Source organism: Fusarium vanettenii (genome assembly GCF_000151355.1).
Source record: "Fusarium vanettenii 77-13-4 chromosome 12 genomic scaffold NECHAsca_29_chr12_4_0, whole genome shotgun sequence".
NCBI lineage: Eukaryota > Fungi > Ascomycota > Sordariomycetes > Hypocreales > Nectriaceae > Fusarium > Fusarium vanettenii.
Window position 1 is genome coordinate 263,983 of NW_003315856.1, and position 20,780 is coordinate 284,762.

The window sequence follows — 20,780 nt, forward strand, 5'->3', positions numbered from 1 at the left end:
GCTCAGATCGGTGTGTTATCATCAACAGCGGCAAAACATGCTTCAAAGCTAGCAATCTTATAATACTCAGATCTTCATCTGATCACTCATTCATTCTCATTATCCGTTCCCCGTATCCGTGAGTTTCCGCTTCCCCGCCTTGCCATGCACATGGACGACACTGAACTCGGAATGCTCGGAACTTGATTTGACGCAATCAGACTCGGAAAACAAACCGACAAGCATTTAGCATTACATCTTTCTTGAAGAACATTTATTGGGGAATAAACAAATGATCAGATCCCTTCTCGTTCAAAGGTTCTTGGTTGCCCTTGTTGATCGAAACATCACCATTCACCCCTCACCCTAACACCTTTTCTCCACACCTCTTTCAACATGACTTCTTGGTTGCCCATTCCTCTGGGAAGCCACTTTTCTCTGGCCAACATTCCCTTTGGAATTATATCAACAGTCAGCAAACCAATCAGACGGCCAGCTGTCGCCATTGGCAATCATGTTCTTGACTTATCCGTCTTTGCTAGTCAAGGTGGCTTCGCCAAGCTTGCTGATCTCCCCAAAGACAAGCTCAGCGTCTTTTCTCAGTCAACGCTGAATGACTTTGCCAGCTTGGGTAGGCCCCTACACAAGGCCACTCGAAGCTATCTCAATGATGTTTTCCGCCAGGACACGTCTTTCCCTGAACTCCTCAAAGACAACGAAGCCCTGAAGAAGGAGGCTTTGATCCCGCTTTCTGAGGTCGAAACGCATCTTCCTCTGAGGATTGGCGACTACACAGATTTCTTTGCTGGCCGCAACCATGCTCAGACTGTAGGCGCCCTTTTCAGAGGCCCTGCCAACGCGCTACAGCCAAACTACAACCACCTTCCGGTTGCCTATCACGGACGTGCCAGCTCCGTCGTCGTGTCGGGCACTCCGCTCCACCGGCCTTGGGGCCAGGTTCTCCCAAACCCAAAGGCTACTGAGCCTGTCTTCCAGCCATGCAACAGACTAGATATCGAGTTGGAGCTCGGCATGTTTGTATGCAAAGGCAACGACCTGGGGGTTCCGATCCCCGTGGACTCGGCTGAAGAGTACATCTTTGGCTATGTATTGATGAACGACTGGAGTGCTCGAGACATTCAGCAGTGGGAATATGTACCGCTGGGCCCGTTCAACGCGAAGAACTTTGGCACGACGATTAGCCCGTGGGTGGTTCTCGCAGATGCGTTGGAGCCTCACAAGACGGCTGGTCTTGTCAACGAAGCTGACCTGCAACAATACCTACGCGAAAAGCGACAGGATAATATTGTCGACATCAACTTGGAAGTATCTATAACCAGTAAGTCAACATCACCTCTACCGATGATAGCAAGAGCAGAGTTAACATGACTACAGCCGCCAAGGGTAACACGACAACTATTACTCGAACAAGCTCCAAGAACCTCCTGTGGTCTTGGCCTCAGATGCTCGCCCACCATTCCATCTCTGGTTGCAACATGCGAACAGGAGACCTTCTAGGCTCTGGTACCGTGTCTGGGCTAGACGCCGGGACACAGGGCAGTCTGCTTGAGCAGACTCAAGGTGGCAAGGTTGCGGTTCAGTTGGAGAACGGCGAGGAGCGAAAGTTTATCCAGGACGGTGACACTATTACTATTAAGGGATGGTCTGGAGAGGCTGAGGATGGTTTGATTGGTTTTGGTGAATGCTCCGGCACGATTTTGTCGGCTGTTCAACGTGGTTAGAGTGAAAGTAATTGGACGATATAGAATCGAGACCTCAATAGACTTTAACTTCTCCAGCGAGAAATGTCGTTATCAATTTCTCAAGCTGTGAAACTCCCCAAACTTGAAGCTGAGGATGATATGCATGAATAGTCCTCGGGTAATTTGTGCCACAATGATCGTTCCGTGGATGCTATGTTACTTGCGAACTCATCGATCGGGCTCCGTGAACCAATCGATTCAGCCGGTTAAAAGGCCTTACTTTGGTCAATTTGTTGCACCAACGTGTCCAAGCAAAACTCCCTTTTGCATTCCTCGATTCTCGAGTCATGAAACGTCATGCGCGGAATCATTCGTTGCGATTCCGAATCCGTTGATCGTAAAACTGGGGACATGCAGAGGGAATGCAGCTTATTCCGAGCGTAACCTGCAGGGCATATTTAAATGCCGATTCCTCCTTGCTCCGATTCCTACAATCCAAGTCATTCCTTCAAACCGCATCAATCATGGCAGGACAAATCACACGTGTCACTCTCTTCAAGATCCCCAAGGAGGAGGACCAGCAACAGCTGCTGGATCTTTACAAGGAGATGCCGCAAAAGGCAACAAAGGTTCGTAATTTCAATGCACACATCAAACCGTTCTCTAATTAAGTGTGCAAATAGGATGGGAAGCCATACATCGTCTCAGTCAAGGCTGGAAAGGCAGCGCCTGATCAACGGGCCCAGGGCTTCACCGTCGTTGCCTTGTCCACCTTTAGCTCGATAGACGACTTCAACTACTACGACACGGAGTGTGCTGCCCATGGAGACCTGAAGAAGTTTGCCAAGACGGTCAATCAAGGAGTTGCCATGGTGTTCTTTGAGAACGTGGTCGTGTAGGAAGGCTGATGATACATATTAATGAGTCATGACAACGCACGAGAGATACAACCAATACAATCAGATCAGCTCATATCAATCCTTGAAACCTTCGTGATATCTCTTCGCCTTCTTCCTCTGCAATCGTGATCTCCTGTCCCTCAGTATACTGGCCCGGTATGGGTTGAAAAATCGGCTGCCCCTGTCCGAGCGCGTCAAAAAGACTCAATAGATCGTCCCGCATCTGGTACATATCTGGGACAGAGTGGTTGATATCGGTATCAGGAAGCATCATCTCTCCCAAAGGGAAGTCAACATGATCGTGGACCGGCAAGTGGACATGCTCCTGGAACTCCTCACTGTTGACGTCCTGAGCCTCGAGCTCCTTGTCTCCTGCTTGCGACTCGCTAGTTTGGTCTTCTGCCAAGTGAGGTTTTGCTAGTTTTCTCATGCGTGGTATCAGACCACGGATAGATTTCCACAGTCTGCGGCTGATGATGCTGTGTCGAGAGAGTCCTCTTACTAGATCCGCTCCGTCAAGGAAGGTCTTTCGGCAAGGGCCAGCAAATGTCTCGGGGGCGTGACAGACAGCAAGGAATAGTACCGCCAAGGCACTGAGCAGGAAATTGTTGAAAGCGTTCTGTTGCCGCGAGTAGATATCTGACGTACTATGAAGGTGGACAAGGACCTGTATAGAGTCCTGGGCGATGTCGGCAACCAGCCACGCGATCCGAGGGCTAGCTGCGATGCTTGCGGCGCTCATCAGGTGATGCCGATAGATCAAGATCCTCACGTAGTTCCCACGGAGATACAACAAGGCGCGAAGCCGATGCAGCACTTGGGGTTGTGAGCGTGGTGCCAGGCCAAGACGAGGATGCCGCAGCTGGAGATGAGGAGGAATAGTCTCCAGCCAGTCCTGGGCGCATTGATCAAGGGCTGTTGCAGTGTCATCGGGAATAGTCTGTGAAGCAGATCCAAAGGGTGGAATGGCATCCCAGAGTTTGGAGCAGAGCTCGGAATAGCCAACCATGCACCTGAGATATGAATACTCATCATCCTAAGACAACCCAGTTAGTCGACCGTTGCTATATTTAGTTGAACAAGAAATAGGGACTCACAGGCTTAGGAAGCTCAGGATCGATATCCTTATCCACAAGTGCAAAAGACAAGCTGTTGCCAAAGCTCCATCGCCGATCAAGCACGTAGACGCACCAAAAGACACGGGTAGCAAGACGACGACAGTCAGGGTCCTTGAAGTTATCAAGAAGGCTTCGTTTTCGGTGAAGGCCCATCTCTATGGCTTCACGCGCAGCAATGCCAACGAGGCGCCAAGAGATCAGCTCCTCGTCGCAATGGAAGTGGTAGATGCTCTGTAGATGTCAGTTACATGGCCTTGTTTGTGGATTGGTTTACTTACCAGCATGCAAAGGAGTTGAATCTCTTTCAGATCAACCTCAGGGTACAACATGAGTGAGACGGTCCCCTCGACAGAATCGATGATGGCAGCGCTCAGGTCAGTCTTTTCATGCTCCTCAAGCACCATGCCAGTAGCGACGGCAATCTTAACAATATCAATGTCCTTCTTGGACAAACCCTTCATCGGCGTCTCTCCTTTCGGGGCGGTATACTCGGGAGCATTTCCGCTGCGAATAGCGTCAAGAATCTCCTGTGACCGAACCACGTACTCGCTAATGTCGATGATAGGATGGACTGACTCGACTTCCTCTTGGAAGACGATGAGAAACCTGCTGATCTCGCCAGCAGTGCATTGATCCCAATAACCCAGGTCGGTGATTATCTTGGCGGCAGCTGTTGATTCTATGGGGGATTGTGCACCGCTTGGAGGAAATGACTCATAGGTTGGTATACCCATACGGTTTAAAGACCGTTCACCAACGAGAATACCAAAGGCAGACCGTGTAGGTCCGACAAACTGAGGTTGCTTGGGTACATCGCCACGATAAGTGCTGAGAGGCGACTGAATATGAACGGTCTCACGAGAATGCGACGACACAGTATGTGCCTCTTGAGGCTGGTCCTTGAGCTCTCTCACGACACCCACAAGGTCGGCAACCTGCTGTCGAAGTTGATACAGCTCTTGAGTAAGGCCCTGCAGATGCTGGCTCCTATTCCCTGTCAGCTGCAACAACTACCGAGTCAACCGGGGCCACTCACTGCTCAAGCTTAGCATCCTTGGGAGGCTGATTGGCAGCCGCCGCAAAGACGCAGGTCAACCCACCAGCAATACACCTCTCGCAATTGGAGTCACCCGAAGGAATGCACTTGAGCTTCCGCTTCTTGCATTCATCGCTGCACAATGGCGTCAATATCGTCGATAACCGTACGATGCTTCTCAAACTCACCATGCCATGGACGTGTATTTTCCCCGTTTGGCGCGTCGGGCTGCCGACCCATCTGCCGGAGCCTCAGAGCCGGTAGGATTCCGCTTGCGCGGCTTGGAAGCCGACTCGGCCGCAGGGACGACAGTCTCAGCCTCGATTTCCATTGCCTCTCTTCTGTGTCGTCGAGTTCCGAGATGAGAGAAACACAAGGGAGGGGCTGCCTGGGGGTTATGGCCAGTGGCCGGGACCTCACTCGGAAATGTTCCGCAGTTCCGAGCAACACTAGTCGGGGCCTCGGATGTGGACGATCCCCCGCATCAACCGAAGGGTGATTGAAGCCAGACAAAGTAACTTTGAGGTGCGGAGAGTCATGGCTACTCGCGGATAAGCAATGACATGCTTCCGGGCTTTGTGTGGTATATAGAGAGTCCTCTCTGAGGATGAGGAGTAAACCTGTCAATCAAGCCTTCTTGGACAACTTCGCCTGCAAACATGACAATCGCCAACCTCCTCGTGTCCCTGAACGACAAGGTCCAAGAGAACAAGGGCCAGTCTGTTCTCTTGACGCTCGTTATTGCTCCGTTGATATACCTCTTTATCAACGAACTCGTCCGACACAATGCACGCATCAGCAATCTCCAAGGACCCTCCGGGCTTCCGTTGATCGGGAATATCTGGGATATCCATATCAACGCCGCTGAAAAGTATCGCGAATGGTCTAGAAAGTATGGCAAGGTGTATCAGATTCAGCTTGGCAATATTCCCATTGTCGTTGTCAACTCGGCCAGCGCTGCAAGGACCATCTTTGGAGCCAATGCCCAAGCCCTGAGCTCACGTCCCGAGTTCTATACTTTCCACAAGGTAGATGCGCAATGCTGTGTTTTTTTAAGCAGACTACTAATTCATTTTCAGGTCCTCTCTGACACAGCTGGAACCACAATCGGCACGTCTCCATACAGCGACTCCCTCAAGCGTCGTCGCAAGGGTGCCGCTTCTGCCCTCAACCGACCGTCGGTGGCTACCTACGTCGATCACCTCGATATCGAGACTCGAGACTTTATCAAGGAGCTCTGCAACTATGGAGAGGCTGGCAAGATCCCCGTCGACCCGATGCCCATGATCCAACGCCTCTCGCTGTCCCTCGCTTTGACACTCAACTGGGGTATTCGACTCAAGAGCCAGGAGGATGACCTCTTCAATGAGATCACCCACGTCGAGGAAGAGATCAGCCGCTTCAGATCGACTACTGGAAACCTGCAAGACTACATCCCTCTCCTCCGTCTGAATCCTCTCAACCTGTCATCTTCCAAGGCTCGCTCCATGCGTGACAGACGCGACAAGTACCTCGGAGATCTCAACCGCGGTCTCGATGAGCGAATCGCCAATGGAACTTACAAGCCGTGCATCCAAGCCAACGTCATCATGGACAAGGAGGCCAAGCTCAACAAGGACGAACTCACCTCCATCAGTCTGACCATGCTCTCTGGTGGTCTCGACACCATTACCACGCAGGTGGCCTGGTCCATCGCCTACTTTGCCCAGCATCCCGAAATCCAGGAGAAGGCCAAGGCGGAGATCGAAAAGTTCTATGCAACCAACCAGCCGATGTGTGATGAGGAAGACGATCAGAAGTGCCAGTACATTGTTGCCCTCGTGCGAGAGTCTCTGCGATACTTTACTGTGCTTCGACTTGCTCTGCCTCGCGCCTCTATCAGGGATGTTGTCTACAACGGAGTTACCATTCCCAAGGGAACTGTTGTCTTTTTGAACGCTTGGGCTTGCAACATGGGTAAGTAACCAGTCATAGATACGCAGTACTTATAGCTAACACCTCCAAGACGAGCAAGTCTGGACAGATCCCGAGGTCTTCCGACCAGAGCGCTGGCTAGAGCAACCCGATGCCCCCTTGTTCACCTACGGTGTTGGCTATCGCATGTGCGCCGGATCCCTGCTTGCCAACCGAGAGCTCTATCTCTTGTACATGAGACTTCTCAACAGCTTCAAGATCGAGAAGCACGACGACATCGATTGCGATCCCATCACAGGCAACTTGGATCCCACCAGTCTTGTGGCTATGCCTCGCCGCTACAAGGCCGTTTTCACGCCACGGGATCCCAAGGCCTTGAAGGCAGCTTTGGCACAGCAGGTGGAGTAGAGGACATGGGATGAGTATCTTGAGGGTAGTTCCGTGCTGTATTTCCATGGCTTTATTGTGTTCTTTGCCCCTGAGGATGCCTCAGTTGTTATGAGAGTGGAAGTGCAACCAACTTTAACAGCGACAATGCATATCGCGGCGCGACGGAAGGTGTAGGATAGTATATGATTGAAGTGGTCGAGACCACGCTGATGCTATACGCCGAGGACTGAATGTCTGCATTTACATACAATAAAACAAACATTAGAATGCATAAACGCGCGCCAAATGCTATGATGAAGAACTGCCCCTTTCACTCCTCCTTCTGCTCAGGCTTCTTTCCCCAGATAACATAGACTGGAATGTAGAGGTGGATGGTTGGGTCGTTGAACTGCTTGCGCACCTTGGCGATGAGCACCTGGATTTCCTCGTCGCTCCAGCCGAGGACCCGGGAGAAGACGGCGGGCGTATATGACTCCGCGCCTTGGATTTGCTGGATGAGCTGGTACTTGCCGAGTTCCTTAAGCTTAGGATCCTTAGGCCAGCCGCCGATGGGTAGCTAGGGGGTTGTTAGCACCTGAATCTGCCACTGTGAATAGGGGAAACAATATCAAGTCACAAACCTTGAGAATCTCCTGCTGGACGTCTTGGAATCCAGCCTCCTCTAGCTTCTTCTTCCACGTAGGAGCACCATCTAGAGGCTTTCCAAACTTTTCAATTCCCGCAACCAGCTGGCCGCACCAAGAGTGAACATCCGTAGCCTTCTTGCCAGTGTCGTCGTCAGAGAGGAAACGCGTATAAGCCGCCTGCAACTCAAAGTAACCACCGGGGTTCAGATGCTTAAAGGCCTGGGCAAATAGCTTGTCGTCATCGGCGATGCAGCCCTCGAGCTCACGGCCGTGGATGAAGTCAAAGGGTCTTGAGTAGGGCCATTCAGCTTCAAAGTCGTCGACCTCGAAGAGACAGTTAGGGGGTGTCCTGTAGTCAGGTAAGTTGAGAACCAGGCCCTGAAGTGCGAGGGTGTCCATACCATCCAGGCTGAATAGGGCTCAGATCGGTTCCAATAACTTCCGCGCCAGGGTTTTCACTATCAACCGTCAGATATGCTTAGTCGGTTGGTAGATATCATCTCGTACTCTGCAAAATCCATAGCCCAAACTCCAGTACCAGTACCCAGATCAAGCACCCGTTGAGGCTCCTTGACGGGAGAACGGTGGAGTTCACCTCCAAGAGCGAGGTTGTAGATGTGATGCAACAGGTCCATTCGGTCTTGCTCCTCCTCGTCATTGGGCTACCATGTCTCAGCCTAGTTCCCGTCAAGTGCCGAGCAGATACGTACCATCAGGTAAGAACCCTCCCGGAAAGCATGGTATCGGCGGCCATTCTATAGTGGGGTTAGTCTTTGTTGGATCAATGGTCCCATGTTTCACGAGCCTCGTATCTACAAACCCGACCTGTCAGTAACAATTTCAACATTAGAATCCCCAAATCGCGTACTTGTAGTTCAGAACACTTGAGGCTAAGGACGTCTTGAAGCTCCCTGAGCCTGCTCTATCAAAACGGTCAGACCTGCACTACTACGCAAGACGCGTCAAGACGTACGAGGAGGCGTAAACGGAATCATCATCGCGTCGGGCATCCTAAGCACGTCAAAACAAATCCCATCCCTCTGTCAACATCAATGCTTACGTCCGCCTGCAGAGGGTTCTCAGCAAGGGCCTGCTGCAACTCGGTAGTCTGTTCGTCTTCCGGACACATGGTTGGAGGAAATAGGTACGTGGATGGATGTTGGTTGAGAGAAGCAAGTTGGGGGGGAAATACCAGCGGGAATTTGACTCTCTCGGTATGTGGGTGCCATTTTTTCTCCCCGCTTCTGTCATCTGACCCAGAATTTCACTCTGGCCATATTACATAACGCGTCAGGTCATGAATGATTTGGCGACGAGGACCAACGGGCATGGGATGCTGGGCCAATGAGCTGGTTAGACGAGCAAGCCTTCGAACCGAGACATGGGTTATCACAGCATTCCTTACGTGGATATTATGGGTCTCTTCAGTTGGTTCCCTCGGGCCGCTTCGATGGTTCTTGCGCTAAACCGCGTTCCCGCCTGCTAGACTGGCTCTAGCGGTGATCCTTGGCGCGTTAGGTTCTGGCTACCACGTCCTTATCGCGAGGTTACGAGTTTGTTGCCGTTGGACGTTGATGTTCTTGGTGCCTATGAAGAGATGAAACATGTACAACCGTCACCGGCCAAGTTCAAACTGCCCTTCAACTCCATTCCCATTCCAAGGGACCCTCTGCCTGCCCACCCCTGGCTTCTGCTAGCCCCCCATGGCTGCATATTCCGCGCTCTTGGGTGAGCCACCAACAAAGTCACCCAACCAACCCCGCTCCATTCCCGAGCTCCGCGGGCTGCGCGGATCAGGTAAAAGCAACGGTGGAGGGTGTGATCGCTGCAGTCCAGGGAAGACAATCCAGTCGTCCGTAGCGTTGCGACCCTGACGACCGTTACTCGCTTAAGCTGATGATTGGTTGACGGAAGAAAAGTGCGTCAAAGGCCAGAACGCGCAGACGTGTTGGGCAGGTTGTCGGACACTTGCAGCGGGGTGGGTCGGGGTCAACCATGGTAATGGTGTATGCATGATTCTGACGTGAACCACTATGACGGTGTTGGTGGTCTGCTCGGATAAATACAGCAGTTGGCAGTTCTGACAATCGCAGTTTGGGGGCCAAACAGGGTCAAAATGTGGCCGCAAGGTTCAAAGTCCGACGCCACCGATCTCGTTGTTTGAGGGCTGTGGTTCTCAATGACGAGGTTATTCACAAACAAGCGAGCGAGTTCAACTCTGCACATTTCTTCACAACTCTACTCTGCTAGCTTCAGGTGCCAGCGAAACCCACCTAGGCTGGCCTTGAATCTAGGGTAATGTCAGGTAAGACATGGAAAACCTAGAGCAGGAAGGGCAGGATATATCATCGCCGCGTCCATCGTAGTGGTGCATGGAAGTGATCATGTGCTCAGTATGCATAGGTAAGCTTATCCGTACGCCGGATGCCCGATGAGTTGTGTTGGCTGCTTTCCTGTCAGCGACGAGCAACTTATTGAATGGAGTTCTTCCTATACTGGCCCGCTTAAAGACAAGGCACCTTTTGCGACTTCAGATAATTGGCGACTGTCTATCAAAGACCATATGCAACAGCGAATAGGGTATAGGGGGAATCGTACTCGCCCCCTGTGAAACCCACGGTTGGCCGGCGGCCGCTACTGTACAGCTGCGGCGCCGGATCGATCGTGCAACAAGTCAAATCTAGATAGCGGCCGAAAACGGTTAACGGCTTATTCCCTCCATTATAAATTATTAAGCCGCTGGCGGAGATATTATATCCAACTTTCTAAACTCTTCGCTGTGAGGGTGAGAGGGGCGAAACGAACTAGCACAGGCCTCAACTGTTAATGTCCAGCTGACGGAGGACCGATCAAATGAGCGTGCAGGTTGAATCAGACGCTTCAGTTGTTCAAATTCGAGGATGAATTACTCTGCTCGACGTTTCGCACATTAAATCAACGTCTGCCGCTCACCGTGCTCACCACCTACTGTCGGTCTCATGTTCCACAGCGCTGGATAGTGTGCATGTCCATGTTATCCAATTTTCAGTCCACAATCAGCATAAAAGCCTCTTCATACTAGGTCCTTTTCCTGCGAAGGACCAACGCATAAGGCGGGCAAAGCTTGGTGCAAAGCCACTTTGTTGAACCAATTCCGGTGGCTCAAATAAAATATGGAGGCAGACTAGTTCTCTCTGAGCACATCTCACAGAATATGATAATTAGAACTCGCAAGAAGAGCAAAGAAGCCTCGTTAGGTCAGGTCACCCAAGTCTACCAGGGGTGGGAAAGCTTTTGTCAGGACTGCGCCTTGTCATACATGAGGTGTCCTAATCACAATCAAGTACTTCTTCGAGCTCTCAAGCAACGCTTCCAGATCCTTAGTGTTCGGACAGCGGCACGACTATTTTCGTGATAGGCGCTCCGTATAACATCTCTGTTACATGCCGTTGGTGCCAGGAACCTAACCAGCCATGGAGTCAATAAAGCATCCAGTACTACCCCAGCTGATACCTAAATAATTTGGCAAGATATTGCCTAGAACTATGAGGTTACTGGCATCAGAATCCAGTACTATCCTCACATCCAAAGCGAATGGCAAATGTGTATGGGAATAAGAGAGTCCACCAAAATGCGGCGCAATCTGGAAGAGGATATTTTATTCTGCTAGTATAGTAGCATATAATGTTCCTGAGTCAAGAAATCTTTGATCGTTAGGTTGGTAGGGAGCATGTACCGTAGCTCAGGTGTGGTGGTTGTTGATATCCTCCCATTGTTCATAGATTCTGCGCCGAGTAAGGGCTCTCGGCCTTGACATTATAGAACCAAATTTTTAATCTCATTACTATGCAAAGCCCCGATTTCGCAGAGCATCGGTCGCTACGCTTTTCAATGGGTGCAAAATTTGGGAGTGAAAATCCCAACCCTGGTTCAAGATAGTATACAGAAGCCGCCCGGGATTATTTTGAGACAATTTTTCTCCTTCTCCTTCTCTTATGTCTGCATATGGCCCTATTATGCCGCAAAACGGCGTCAGTCCTTGAGGAAGGAAAAGTTCGGCAAATTTGTCGGTGACTGGGAGGCGAGGCTACGATGTGGCGTTCAGCAAAGAAGTCAGAGTGACTCCGAGAAAAAGCACGGCTTCGCAGCCTGGCTTTTGCAACTGTTTCTTGAAGTTTTACATTTGTAGAAAGCTGAATCCCCTTGGATTCCATAGTTCAGTTCTCGATGCTCGGTCTTAAATAGCCCGTGCCCACTCCTTCTCGGTGCTTTCGGTCGAGCACAGACCGAGGTTCGACGTTGCAGAAAAGAGAGTAAGGGTCAATTTCCTTCCCGAGAGAAGATTGTAGTTTAAATTGAGTCCATTTCACATGGAAAAACACATTCTCAAGCCTCGTGACAGAATATTACCCCCATAAAATCCTCACGACACAAGCTGCCGAAGTGCCGTTCCTGAGATCCCCCAATATTGTCATTCGCGGATAATCTCGACGATCACACAACCCCAGGGCCAAGAACACCTTGTCCCATTTCAGACCTCAAGCCGAGGTAGATCCTTATGCGCGCCAAACAAACCCCAGTCGCTGAGGTGATGCCCTCACCGCATCTGCCACCCGGAACCTTAACCCACTGTGGGGGATCCTCGACAAAACCTTGGAAGACGAGATTTCTTTACCCCACGGTTTTCTTGACCACTTGCGGGGTCGTGGGGTAGCTCAGGTATAATAAGGTTATGTATGTTTGGGCTTGGAAAATTCTCGTGTGTTGCGCTGTGACTTTGCTACTCGTGTCATGATGTGGTCAGGCGTGTATCGCCTTCAGGGCTTATTGCTCTGCATCTCGCTCTTGGTCTCAGTGGCTGAGTCTATAACTGTCCATGCAAATGGAGTCAAATATGTAGGCGTCCAGAATTACACGTCCAGGTAAGCTCCTCACCACCAACATCAAAGGCTGCCTTGACTAAGATGTCTGCAGAATCAACACCTTTTGGGGCATCAGATATGCTGAGCCTCCCGTCAAGGAGTTGAGATGGAGGGATCCAGTCCCCTTCAATACCAGAAGGCGGGGTATCAGGCACGTGAAGGCGACAGAACCTCCCCCGGCATGCTGGCAGAGCACGGCTGCCTGGCGCGCTAATACACAGTCTGATCTCAGGCAGGATGAAGACTGCCTGCGCCTTAACATCCAGACACCGGTGGATCCAGTCTCTCATCGGCTGCCAGTGTTGGTCATGATCCATGGTGGAGGCTACCTGGCCGGAAGCACACAGTTTACAACAGGAGACAGTCTGGTCCACCAGTCCAACGGGTCCGTGATCTATGTGTCTATTCAATATCGCCTTGGTGCCCTAGGGTTCCTGGGTGGAGATGAACTACGAGGAGACGGAACCCAAGGAACCTGGAATGCTGGCTTGCTCGATCAGCGACTTGCTCTCGACTGGATTCGGGATAACATCCAATATTTTGGTGGTGATCCCACCAGAATCACTATTACAGGCAGCAGTGCTGGCGGTGGTTCTGTGGCCCTGCAGATGGTCATGTATGGCGGCAGACCAACCAATCCCCCATTTCAAGCAGCCATCCCAGGTATGAACTCCATGATACTTATCCTCCTCTGCTAACACGTCACCAGAGTTTCCTTGGTGGACGCCCATGTATGGTGATGATTGGGTACAGGACCAATACAAGCGTTTCCTTGAAGCTGCCAACTGTGACTCAATCGGCTGCTTAAGAAAGCTGCCAATCGAGACAATCCAAGCAGCGACTCGGGCTGCTAGCGAGTCAGCATATGCCGACAAGAAATACGCCTTTGGTACCTTTTACTGGGGTCCAACAATTGATGGCCGAATTATCGAGGCAAACCTTCAGGAGGAATTCCGACAGGGGCACTTCACAAAGGTGCCTATCCTGGTGGATCGAAATTTCGACGAGGGCTTCATCTTCTCCAATACGTCCACCGCCACCGATGAAGAAGCCATGTCTGATCTTGCAGCTCTATGGCATGACGACACTGGCTATTATGCCGATACTGTTTGGAGTCTATACCCAGAATCACGCTACAACACTTCTCACCTCAGTCAACTGCCGGTTTACGATCTTTTGAAGAAGGCGGGTGCCATCAACAACACCCTCACCAATAGCTTCATTAGAAGATCGGCTCTTTTCGGCGATGCACTCGTTGGCTGTCCCACCACGTACATGGCTCAGGCGGTGGCCAAAGCTGGCATTCCGGCATACAAGCTGATCTTCAACTCCGGATACCAGTTCCATTCTGCAACTGACAAGTTTATGTACAGCAACTACACCAACGGTTTGTCACAATCCTTTCGCTAAGTCATTTTGTACCACTAACGGGTTACTACAGCTGACGGGTCTCGCATTGCCCAGGGTGCCCAAATTCCCGGCAACGCCACCGTGGCCACCCTTCTAAGACAATACATTCTCTCGTTCACCATGTTCCATGAACCGAACGGCCTTGGTCCTGGCAGCAATTATGTCCCCGAGTGGCCTAGGTACACGACACAAAAGCCAAAAGCTCTGTATCTAGCGAATTCGGGCGTCGAGGTGGTTGATGACTTTGAGTCTTCCGTCCAATGCCACTTCTTTCGGATGGGGCGTGGAAACAATGCTGGTTTGTGGCCAGATTGGTAGTTCACCTCGTACGGAAGTCTGTTGGAAGGCCCAGGCTACAAGAAATGGTATGATGGAAGCATTGAGTTGTACTACAAGCAGCGTTGTGGGCATATGGTAGCCACTGTAAGGCAGAGCCCATCTGCAAAATCATGACTTCAGCTCTTGGAGGTTAGAAAAGACGCGAAACATTTGTCACTGCAGTCAAGGGCTCAAGCTTGGTTACATGTAACCTATATTAAGTATTAAGTATTTATGTTAGAAGTACGCAAGGAAATCCAAGAGAGTGTTTGTGTTTGTTGTCAAAGAGATATAAAGAGATTGTTCTTTTGTCTATGAATGGTGAATAAGTCCAAGCAAATCCGATCTACCAGATCAGAGGATATCAAGCCGCTGTCAATCAAAACGCTCCTAGTACATACCATACCGTGTCTATATGCCCGCGTCAGTGTCTATAACCATTTCTAAAATGACTCCAAACGCCTCTTAAGTTCCTATTTCCTACCCGCCTTTCCCTCGTCCCGGCCAACAGGTGTGTTGATGATAGTTCGACTCTCGCTACCGTTCGGTAGGCTCTCTCCAACTGCAAGTCGGTTCGCCTCAAGGTCGCGGTCGGGCGAGGTTCGGTCATTTGCAGTCCGAGAAGAGATTTGGTTGAGCACAAACTGCTCACTTTGTTCAGTGCTAAAACGAACAAACTTGTCATGCTGCGCCTGCTCGTTCTGATGTGCTTCGGCCTCAGCCAACAAGCACCTCTTGCGGACGGACCAAGCACTGGTTACATGAGTGACCAGCCACCAAGAGAAGAGGATTGGGAGCGTTGTGCCGATATTGGCCCGGCAGCCAGACCAAATTCCGACAAGCAAGAGGTAAATGTTGTGCGATGGCAAGGCCCATGACCAGTGGTAGAAGCCGGGCGTGAGCTCGAAGGGGTAGACGACAGAGGCAATATTGGTTATGATCCATGTGAGAAGGAAAAAGGCAAAGAACTGCATAGGAATGATGGTTCCCACTAGAGTGTCGATGATGAGGTAGTTGATGTCCATGTAGAACCAGATGCACATCCACGTCTCAAAGAATTGCCCGGCCGTCACACCCCAGTCCTCGCGGAAAGCCCAAATGTAACCAGCCATACCCAAACCAGCGACAAATGTAAAGATCTTTCCGGTGCAGAATCGGAAGACGTACACGTCCCGTTTGGATTGGCCCGCAAGCATATTGGCCCCGCCAGTGATGCCATTCAGACCCATCTGGAAAAAGAATTGCATAATGATTGGCATCACCATGGACACGGTGTTGAGCAGGATTCGGGCTCCTTGGTTGGTAGGCATGATGTCCCACTCGGTCGCTGTGAAGGGGTTGAGAAGCGTAGAGACTGAGGCCGGGCTCGTCAAGTTGGCGCCCTTGAGCACATCGGGGTTCGACATCGGATAAAACTTGGATGCGGCGGCAACAAGAGACTGGAGGCTGCCCTTCAGAGACATGAAGGCGGCTGGGTAGTATGCGCTGTTGTAGATGTAGGTGACAGCGTCTTTAGGGTTGTAAGCGGTCGTGTTGTGGCCTTCGATGGTGCTCAGGAGTCGATCGGATGCGCCAGAGTGTGTATAGACGGCACCCCAGTACCCATGTTTGCAGACTGCATCTCGAAGTGATTCGGGGGTTGGATACTCGGAGGACTTGGCGAACTTGACAGTGGGAAACTCCTTTGACTCCAGAGCACCGTAAGCACCAGAGATGGACCGGCCAATGTCTCCATTGTCGTAGTCGACGGCGAGGATCTTGAGGTTATGCAGGCGCGATGTGGACTTGAACATGGAACCAAACATGTACGACATGTTTGCGAGGAAAAGGAGCTGTACCAGCAGACCGGTCATCATGATGGGGATGATGTAGGCCTTCATTTTTCCAGCCCAGGCCGAAGAGCTCGCGGGCTCTCGGTTGGTGGATCGGGGAGGTATTATCGTCATGGTGGATTCGGTTTCTGAGTTTCAAGTTGTTGACTTGTTGCTTGAGGCTTGATGGGCACGAATAATCCATCCATCTTGAAGCGGCGGAGACGAGTTCATATATAAAGGATCTAGATTGAGGTCGGCGGTTTGCCCCTGGACGGTATCGGGGTTATAGTCGCCGTGTCGCCGACCCCCGTGTTGGCCGTAAATCTCGGCAGCCGCATGAATGGTTCGCCTCTTCGGTCTTCGGAAGTCAGCCCGGGCCTCAATGAGGCTTAGCTATCCATGATGGTAGCTTAAAGCAGACCACCCGTGCTGCCCAAACGATGGGTTCTGGGCTGTCGGGTCAAAGCTAGGTCTTGTGTGATTGGTTGCTTTGGGTTACTAAGCGGCAGTTCACGGAATGTGGGACGAAGCGGCTTCCGTGTGCAAGCACGTGCACCCCTGAAAAGCATGGATTTACGTCATATGCCCCATATTTAGGTAGCTAAAGAAAACATTGACAGCTCAAGACAATCGTGTCTCAAAGCTTTATCTTAGTATCTCGGCCTTCGCGACGGAGATAAACCCGGGTTCCCTCCGTTTCGGTGTTGCGGGAAACTACCAAACTGCCGCCGTTTTCGACAATGACTTGGCCGCAATCTTGCCATGTTATGCTGAAGCGACACGTGATTAATGGAGGGAGCTCAATGCCCCTTAACCCCTTATCTACTCACCCCCCTTTAGCTGAGTACCTAGTATACCGCCCAACAGCCAGAGAAAGCCCTGCTTTGGGCATGTCGCCTTCATTCTTAATTAATTTCATGCATAAAGCCGACTGGTCTGAGCCGTGCCAGGGTTAGGTGGATGCTACGAACCTCCTTTTCCCACGAATTGATGATCGATCCTGAGCACTCAAACTACGGTAATAGAAGTTGGACAGTTCCATTCTTATCGTACACCTCCCTAACGGCGCTAATCAACAAGAGCGTCAAAATAACAACAATAACAATGCTCAGCAGTTTTTGTGGGATAATGTTCCTCCCAGCAATGCAACTAACACGATAGAACTACCTAATCTTTGTCTTCCACCCCAACCTATCATTCAAGGAACCCCAAGAGTTTCTATGTGAGCTGTTAGGGCTCGATTCAACTGACAGGGAGCAAGATACTCGCCTTCCACCGAACTTCGCCGACATTTTCAGCTTTCGCCTCCGACGTCGAGAGAGACTCGGCAATCAAGTTCATTTTGTGAGTTTGAATCCATTTAACGTACTAGCAATACAAAAGTCAGCACCGACCACTCTAAATGTCATGAGTTGCTCGTGACTCGGGGGCATCACCAGTTCGATCGAGTCGTTGACAATGTATCTCACAACGTCGACCTCCTGTTGCTGTCCGATACGGTGAACGCGGTCGATAGCCTGGGCTTCTGCCATGGGGTTCCAATGGGGCTCGATAATGTGCACCGAGTTTGCACAGACAAGATCAATCCTATTCGATGGTCAGGATGATCAATCCAAAAGAGTATCACAAGCAACCCGCACCCTTCGCCAACTGCCCCGATACTCGCCAGCATGATGTTGCACTCTGGATCATTTCCAAATGTTGCTATAGCCTGTTTACGCTGGGACATTGATGCCTGTCCATCAATCCGGCAGAATTTCATGCCCTTATCTTCAAGAGCAACCCCGATGAGGTCGAGCATCTTGGTCCAGAAGCTGAATATTACGCTGTGCGGAGTCAATACGGGGGCCTAGCCTCGAGATTGGTAACTATGTGTGAGTATATACCTTTTATTGGGCTTTGAGTTTTGTCCGGGTCTCTGTTGTCTCTCTGAGATGTTCCGAAGGAGTGCCTCGACCTTGGCAGATGGAGCGTACCGTGGTCTCAAAGGGCCTCCAAATGCAGTCCGAGACATCGGCAAACCAGAGCTGTTCTCGGCTGGAGGTGACATGGACGCTGTAATCCCGCATTTGGGACACGGCAACTGGCTAGCAGAGCCTCGCAACTTTGCTGCGCAGTCTCCACACAAGAGATGGCCGCATCCCAGCGCCTCGGTAAGCGATTCTGCGGCACCTAGTTCTTCGATCTGGCAATCGCAGGAGACACACCGCTTGGTGGTGGACTCAAGCATCTCCCAAGTGAGGGCGGTCTCATCTCGCTTCCTCCAGGCTGTGAGGGCCGAGTCCGGAAGAAGTGCCTCTCCGTGATCGCAGATGAGCCGAAGCATAGAAATGAGCACCAGGATATTTGTAGCCGCCTTCTTTTTAGATGTCTTGTCGAGACCAGCGGTGAGGTATGAGAAGCGCTTGAAGAACTGATAAAGCTGTCTGTCATTGCGGCTCATGTCAACACACTCCGTATGGGGTATCTTGTCCGGCAGGTTCAGCATCTTCGCGTGATCTGCCTTTGTTCTGCGCAGGCAAGTCGCGGCGACGACTTTCCTGAGCATTTCCAGGCCTTGGCATTTCCTCTGCTTGACAGGTTCAGCAATGTGGCTATCGAATTGGTCCTTGGTCTCAAAAGGGGGCACCCGGATGAAGCTCAAGAGGGAACCAAAGTCGTCGAGATAATTTTGGATTGGGGTTCCTGTCAGACACCACCGTGACTCAGCCTGTAGGTTGCACACATCTTGAAATATCTTAGAACCTCGGTTCCTAATCCTGTGGGCTTTTCTCGAGTGATCAGTTGTTGGAAGAATATCTCCAGCTGACAAAGATAGATCCTCACCTTCATCCAGGACTATTCTGGCCCAATCCTTTTCGAATAGAGGAGAGCTCTTGGCCCTGTCCGATCTGATAGTGTCGTATGTTGTCAAAACTATATCGTATGAGTCTATATCGTCCCAAACCTCATGTCGCCTCGACCCGTGGTACGTGATCCAGCGGATCTTGTTGGGGCGAATATGACTATTACCGCCTCAGTTTTGGTTAAATCAACTGCAGCACAGCACGAGTAGAAGTACATACGTCTTGATTTGCGCCTCCCACCCGTAGATAGCTGTCAATCGTCAGCGTGGCCAACAAGTTAGATGATATTAATCATAGGTGTCGTACTTGACTTGGGAGTGATGATGAGCGTAGTTTTTGGCATGCCCTGGGTCAAGCTTGGGTCTTTCTCCCATTGATCCAGGGAATGGCAGATGAGTGAAAGAGCCGAAAGGGTTTTCCCCAGACCCATTTCCTTCGACAAGTCAGTTTGGATGCTTGGGGGTGTCATTGAGAGCTCTACAGTACATCTGCAAGTATTCCACCAGCAATTGGCTGGGGACGCGTCATAACGAACAGCTCTGTGACGATGTTTTGATAGCTAGTTACACTGAGAGTTAGAAACATGGGGTGTACAGAAGAAAGGAGAAGGGTTTGCAAAAACATGCCGGAATTTTCCATCGGGTGCTTTGAATGGCTGCCATATGGATTTAAAATGAGCACCTTCATACACACCCGCTTCTTTCTCTACCATCATGACAAGTGCCTCAATCTGGTGTCTAATGCAGCGAGGTCAGTATAATTATGCCATCAGGCTAGAGACCTGGGCCTACCTCTTCAACGTTGTGACCAATCGTGGGCTTGGTTCAATCATCGCCATCACTCCTTTCTCTTCGTAGGCCGTGTTGAAAATTTTAAAGATCTGGCTTTGCTCATGTTCCCCAAGTTCATCCCGCGACGCGCTGGATCTAGCTCCCCCTCCGGAACAGCAGCTGTAAATAGAGAGTTTCTCAATATCAGGGAAATCTTCGCCAGGCGGGAGGAGATACTGGGGATTCAGGTACTTCACTGCTCTGTCGACCTCGGCTGGACCAGGGTGTTGAAGGAACAGATCACCCTTTGCGAGTATATCTGCAACATCGTGGCTCTGCTGAAGAAATCCATAACAGATTATCCTGAGAGAGCAGACTTTCATGCCGCCTATCTTGGCCATGGCCCGTTCTGAGGCATCAAACACTCGCTGCCTTCTCCCGCACGCGGTGGCTGTCAAGGTGACGGCGAACTCGTTGACCAAGCGAAACAGTGCGTGAGAAAATACGACCGCAATGCGCTCACTCGAGTCTTTTGGGTACACCCTAAGAAGTCTCCCTTCAAACCCCAGCGTGACTGGCGAACATTCAGAAGGCACAGTCGCATCTTCAGTGCACGTAGCCTGCACGAGAAGCTTGTGTTTGTTAGATCTCTCATTATTGTGAACAAAGCATGCAAGAAGTATCGTACCATCCCGAAGCATACATCATATGGTTTGACGGGTGTCGTAGCTCTTGGAAAAGTAGACTCTGAAGCGGCAGCATTTGATGTTGGCAGTGAGGCCGCAGTGCGCTTAGCATTTGTCGCTGACGTCTTTGGGGGTGGAAGCTCTTCATCTTCATCAGAACTTAGAATGCATATCGGTTCCGAGATGCTGTTCCCGCAGACAGGTCCGGCGTCGATGACTGATGCGTCCCGGGCACGCCGACGACCACTGCTCTCTGATGTTACCTCGCCTGAGTCGCAGTGGGACAACTTGGTCTTCTTCGTCGGCCCCTCTCTGCTTTTTAGTGAATGAGGTCGTTTATCAGGTACTCGCGCCATGGCGATGATCGTTG

General features: G+C 50.9%; 8 protein-coding genes across 8 annotated transcripts; 4 read left to right on the plus strand and 4 right to left on the minus strand.

Annotated features, from left to right (window-relative positions):
• The first annotated feature begins 258 nt into the window (after window positions 1–258).
• On the plus strand, window positions 259–1,785 carry NECHADRAFT_64674 (uncharacterized protein). Its single transcript, XM_003043252.1, has 2 exons — window positions 259–1,318; window positions 1,375–1,785. Exons 1-2 carry the CDS (start codon window positions 376–378, stop codon window positions 1,719–1,721), a joined length of 1,290 nt encoding a protein of 429 aa, XP_003043298.1. The 5' UTR covers window positions 259–375; the 3' UTR covers window positions 1,722–1,785.
• A 421-nt stretch (window positions 1,786–2,206) lies between these two features.
• Window positions 2,207–2,581, plus strand: NECHADRAFT_53357 (uncharacterized protein; the record flags this gene model as incomplete). The annotated part of the gene is made up of 2 exons (XM_003043253.1): window positions 2,207–2,311; window positions 2,366–2,581. The coding sequence occupies 2 exons, from the start codon at window positions 2,207–2,209 to the stop codon at window positions 2,579–2,581; spliced, it is 321 nt and encodes a 106-aa protein (XP_003043299.1).
• On the minus strand, window positions 2,578–5,120 carry NECHADRAFT_72954 (uncharacterized protein). Its single transcript, XM_003043354.1, has 4 exons — window positions 4,924–5,120; window positions 4,038–4,686; window positions 3,679–3,930; window positions 2,578–3,617 (listed from the first exon to the last, which is right to left on the minus strand). Exons 1-4 carry the CDS (start codon window positions 5,064–5,066, stop codon window positions 2,652–2,654), a joined length of 2,010 nt encoding a protein of 669 aa, XP_003043400.1. The 5' UTR covers window positions 5,067–5,120; the 3' UTR covers window positions 2,578–2,651.
• A 274-nt stretch (window positions 5,121–5,394) lies between these two features.
• Window positions 5,395–7,057, plus strand: NECHADRAFT_53600 (uncharacterized protein; the record flags this gene model as incomplete). Its single annotated transcript, XM_003043254.1, has 3 exons — window positions 5,395–5,781; window positions 5,875–6,691; window positions 6,741–7,057. 3 exons carry the CDS (start codon window positions 5,395–5,397, stop codon window positions 7,055–7,057), a joined length of 1,521 nt encoding a protein of 506 aa, XP_003043300.1.
• Window positions 7,058–7,209: 152 nt separating this feature from the next.
• NECHADRAFT_105674 (uncharacterized protein) lies at window positions 7,210–8,833 on the minus strand. The gene is made up of 8 exons (XM_003043355.1): window positions 8,726–8,833; window positions 8,639–8,676; window positions 8,529–8,587; window positions 8,376–8,422; window positions 8,173–8,327; window positions 8,067–8,123; window positions 7,660–8,014; window positions 7,210–7,595 (listed from the first exon to the last, which is right to left on the minus strand). The coding sequence occupies exons 1-8, from the start codon at window positions 8,792–8,794 to the stop codon at window positions 7,350–7,352; spliced, it is 1,026 nt and encodes a 341-aa protein (XP_003043401.1). The 5' UTR covers window positions 8,795–8,833; the 3' UTR covers window positions 7,210–7,349.
• A 3,605-nt stretch (window positions 8,834–12,438) lies between these two features.
• NECHADRAFT_87478 (uncharacterized protein) lies at window positions 12,439–14,294 on the plus strand (the record flags this gene model as incomplete). Its single annotated transcript, XM_003043255.1, has 4 exons — window positions 12,439–12,566; window positions 12,619–13,229; window positions 13,276–13,953; window positions 14,008–14,294. 4 exons carry the CDS (start codon window positions 12,439–12,441, stop codon window positions 14,292–14,294), a joined length of 1,704 nt encoding a protein of 567 aa, XP_003043301.1.
• Window positions 14,295–14,574: 280 nt separating this feature from the next.
• On the minus strand, window positions 14,575–16,266 carry NECHADRAFT_105675 (uncharacterized protein). Its single transcript, XM_003043356.1, has 2 exons — window positions 15,056–16,266; window positions 14,575–15,026 (listed from the first exon to the last, which is right to left on the minus strand). The coding sequence occupies exons 1-2, from the start codon at window positions 16,238–16,240 to the stop codon at window positions 15,012–15,014; spliced, it is 1,200 nt and encodes a 399-aa protein (XP_003043402.1). The 5' UTR covers window positions 16,241–16,266; the 3' UTR covers window positions 14,575–15,011.
• Window positions 16,267–17,306: 1,040 nt separating this feature from the next.
• CHR2129 (uncharacterized protein) lies at window positions 17,307–20,766 on the minus strand (the record flags this gene model as incomplete). The annotated part of the gene is made up of 9 exons (XM_003043357.1): window positions 17,307–17,326; window positions 17,478–17,695; window positions 17,749–17,934; window positions 17,995–19,113; window positions 19,174–19,204; window positions 19,261–19,493; window positions 19,644–19,691; window positions 19,746–20,356; window positions 20,413–20,766. The coding sequence occupies 9 exons, from the start codon at window positions 20,764–20,766 to the stop codon at window positions 17,307–17,309; spliced, it is 2,820 nt and encodes a 939-aa protein (XP_003043403.1).
• Between the last annotated feature and the right edge of the window lie 14 nt (window positions 20,767–20,780).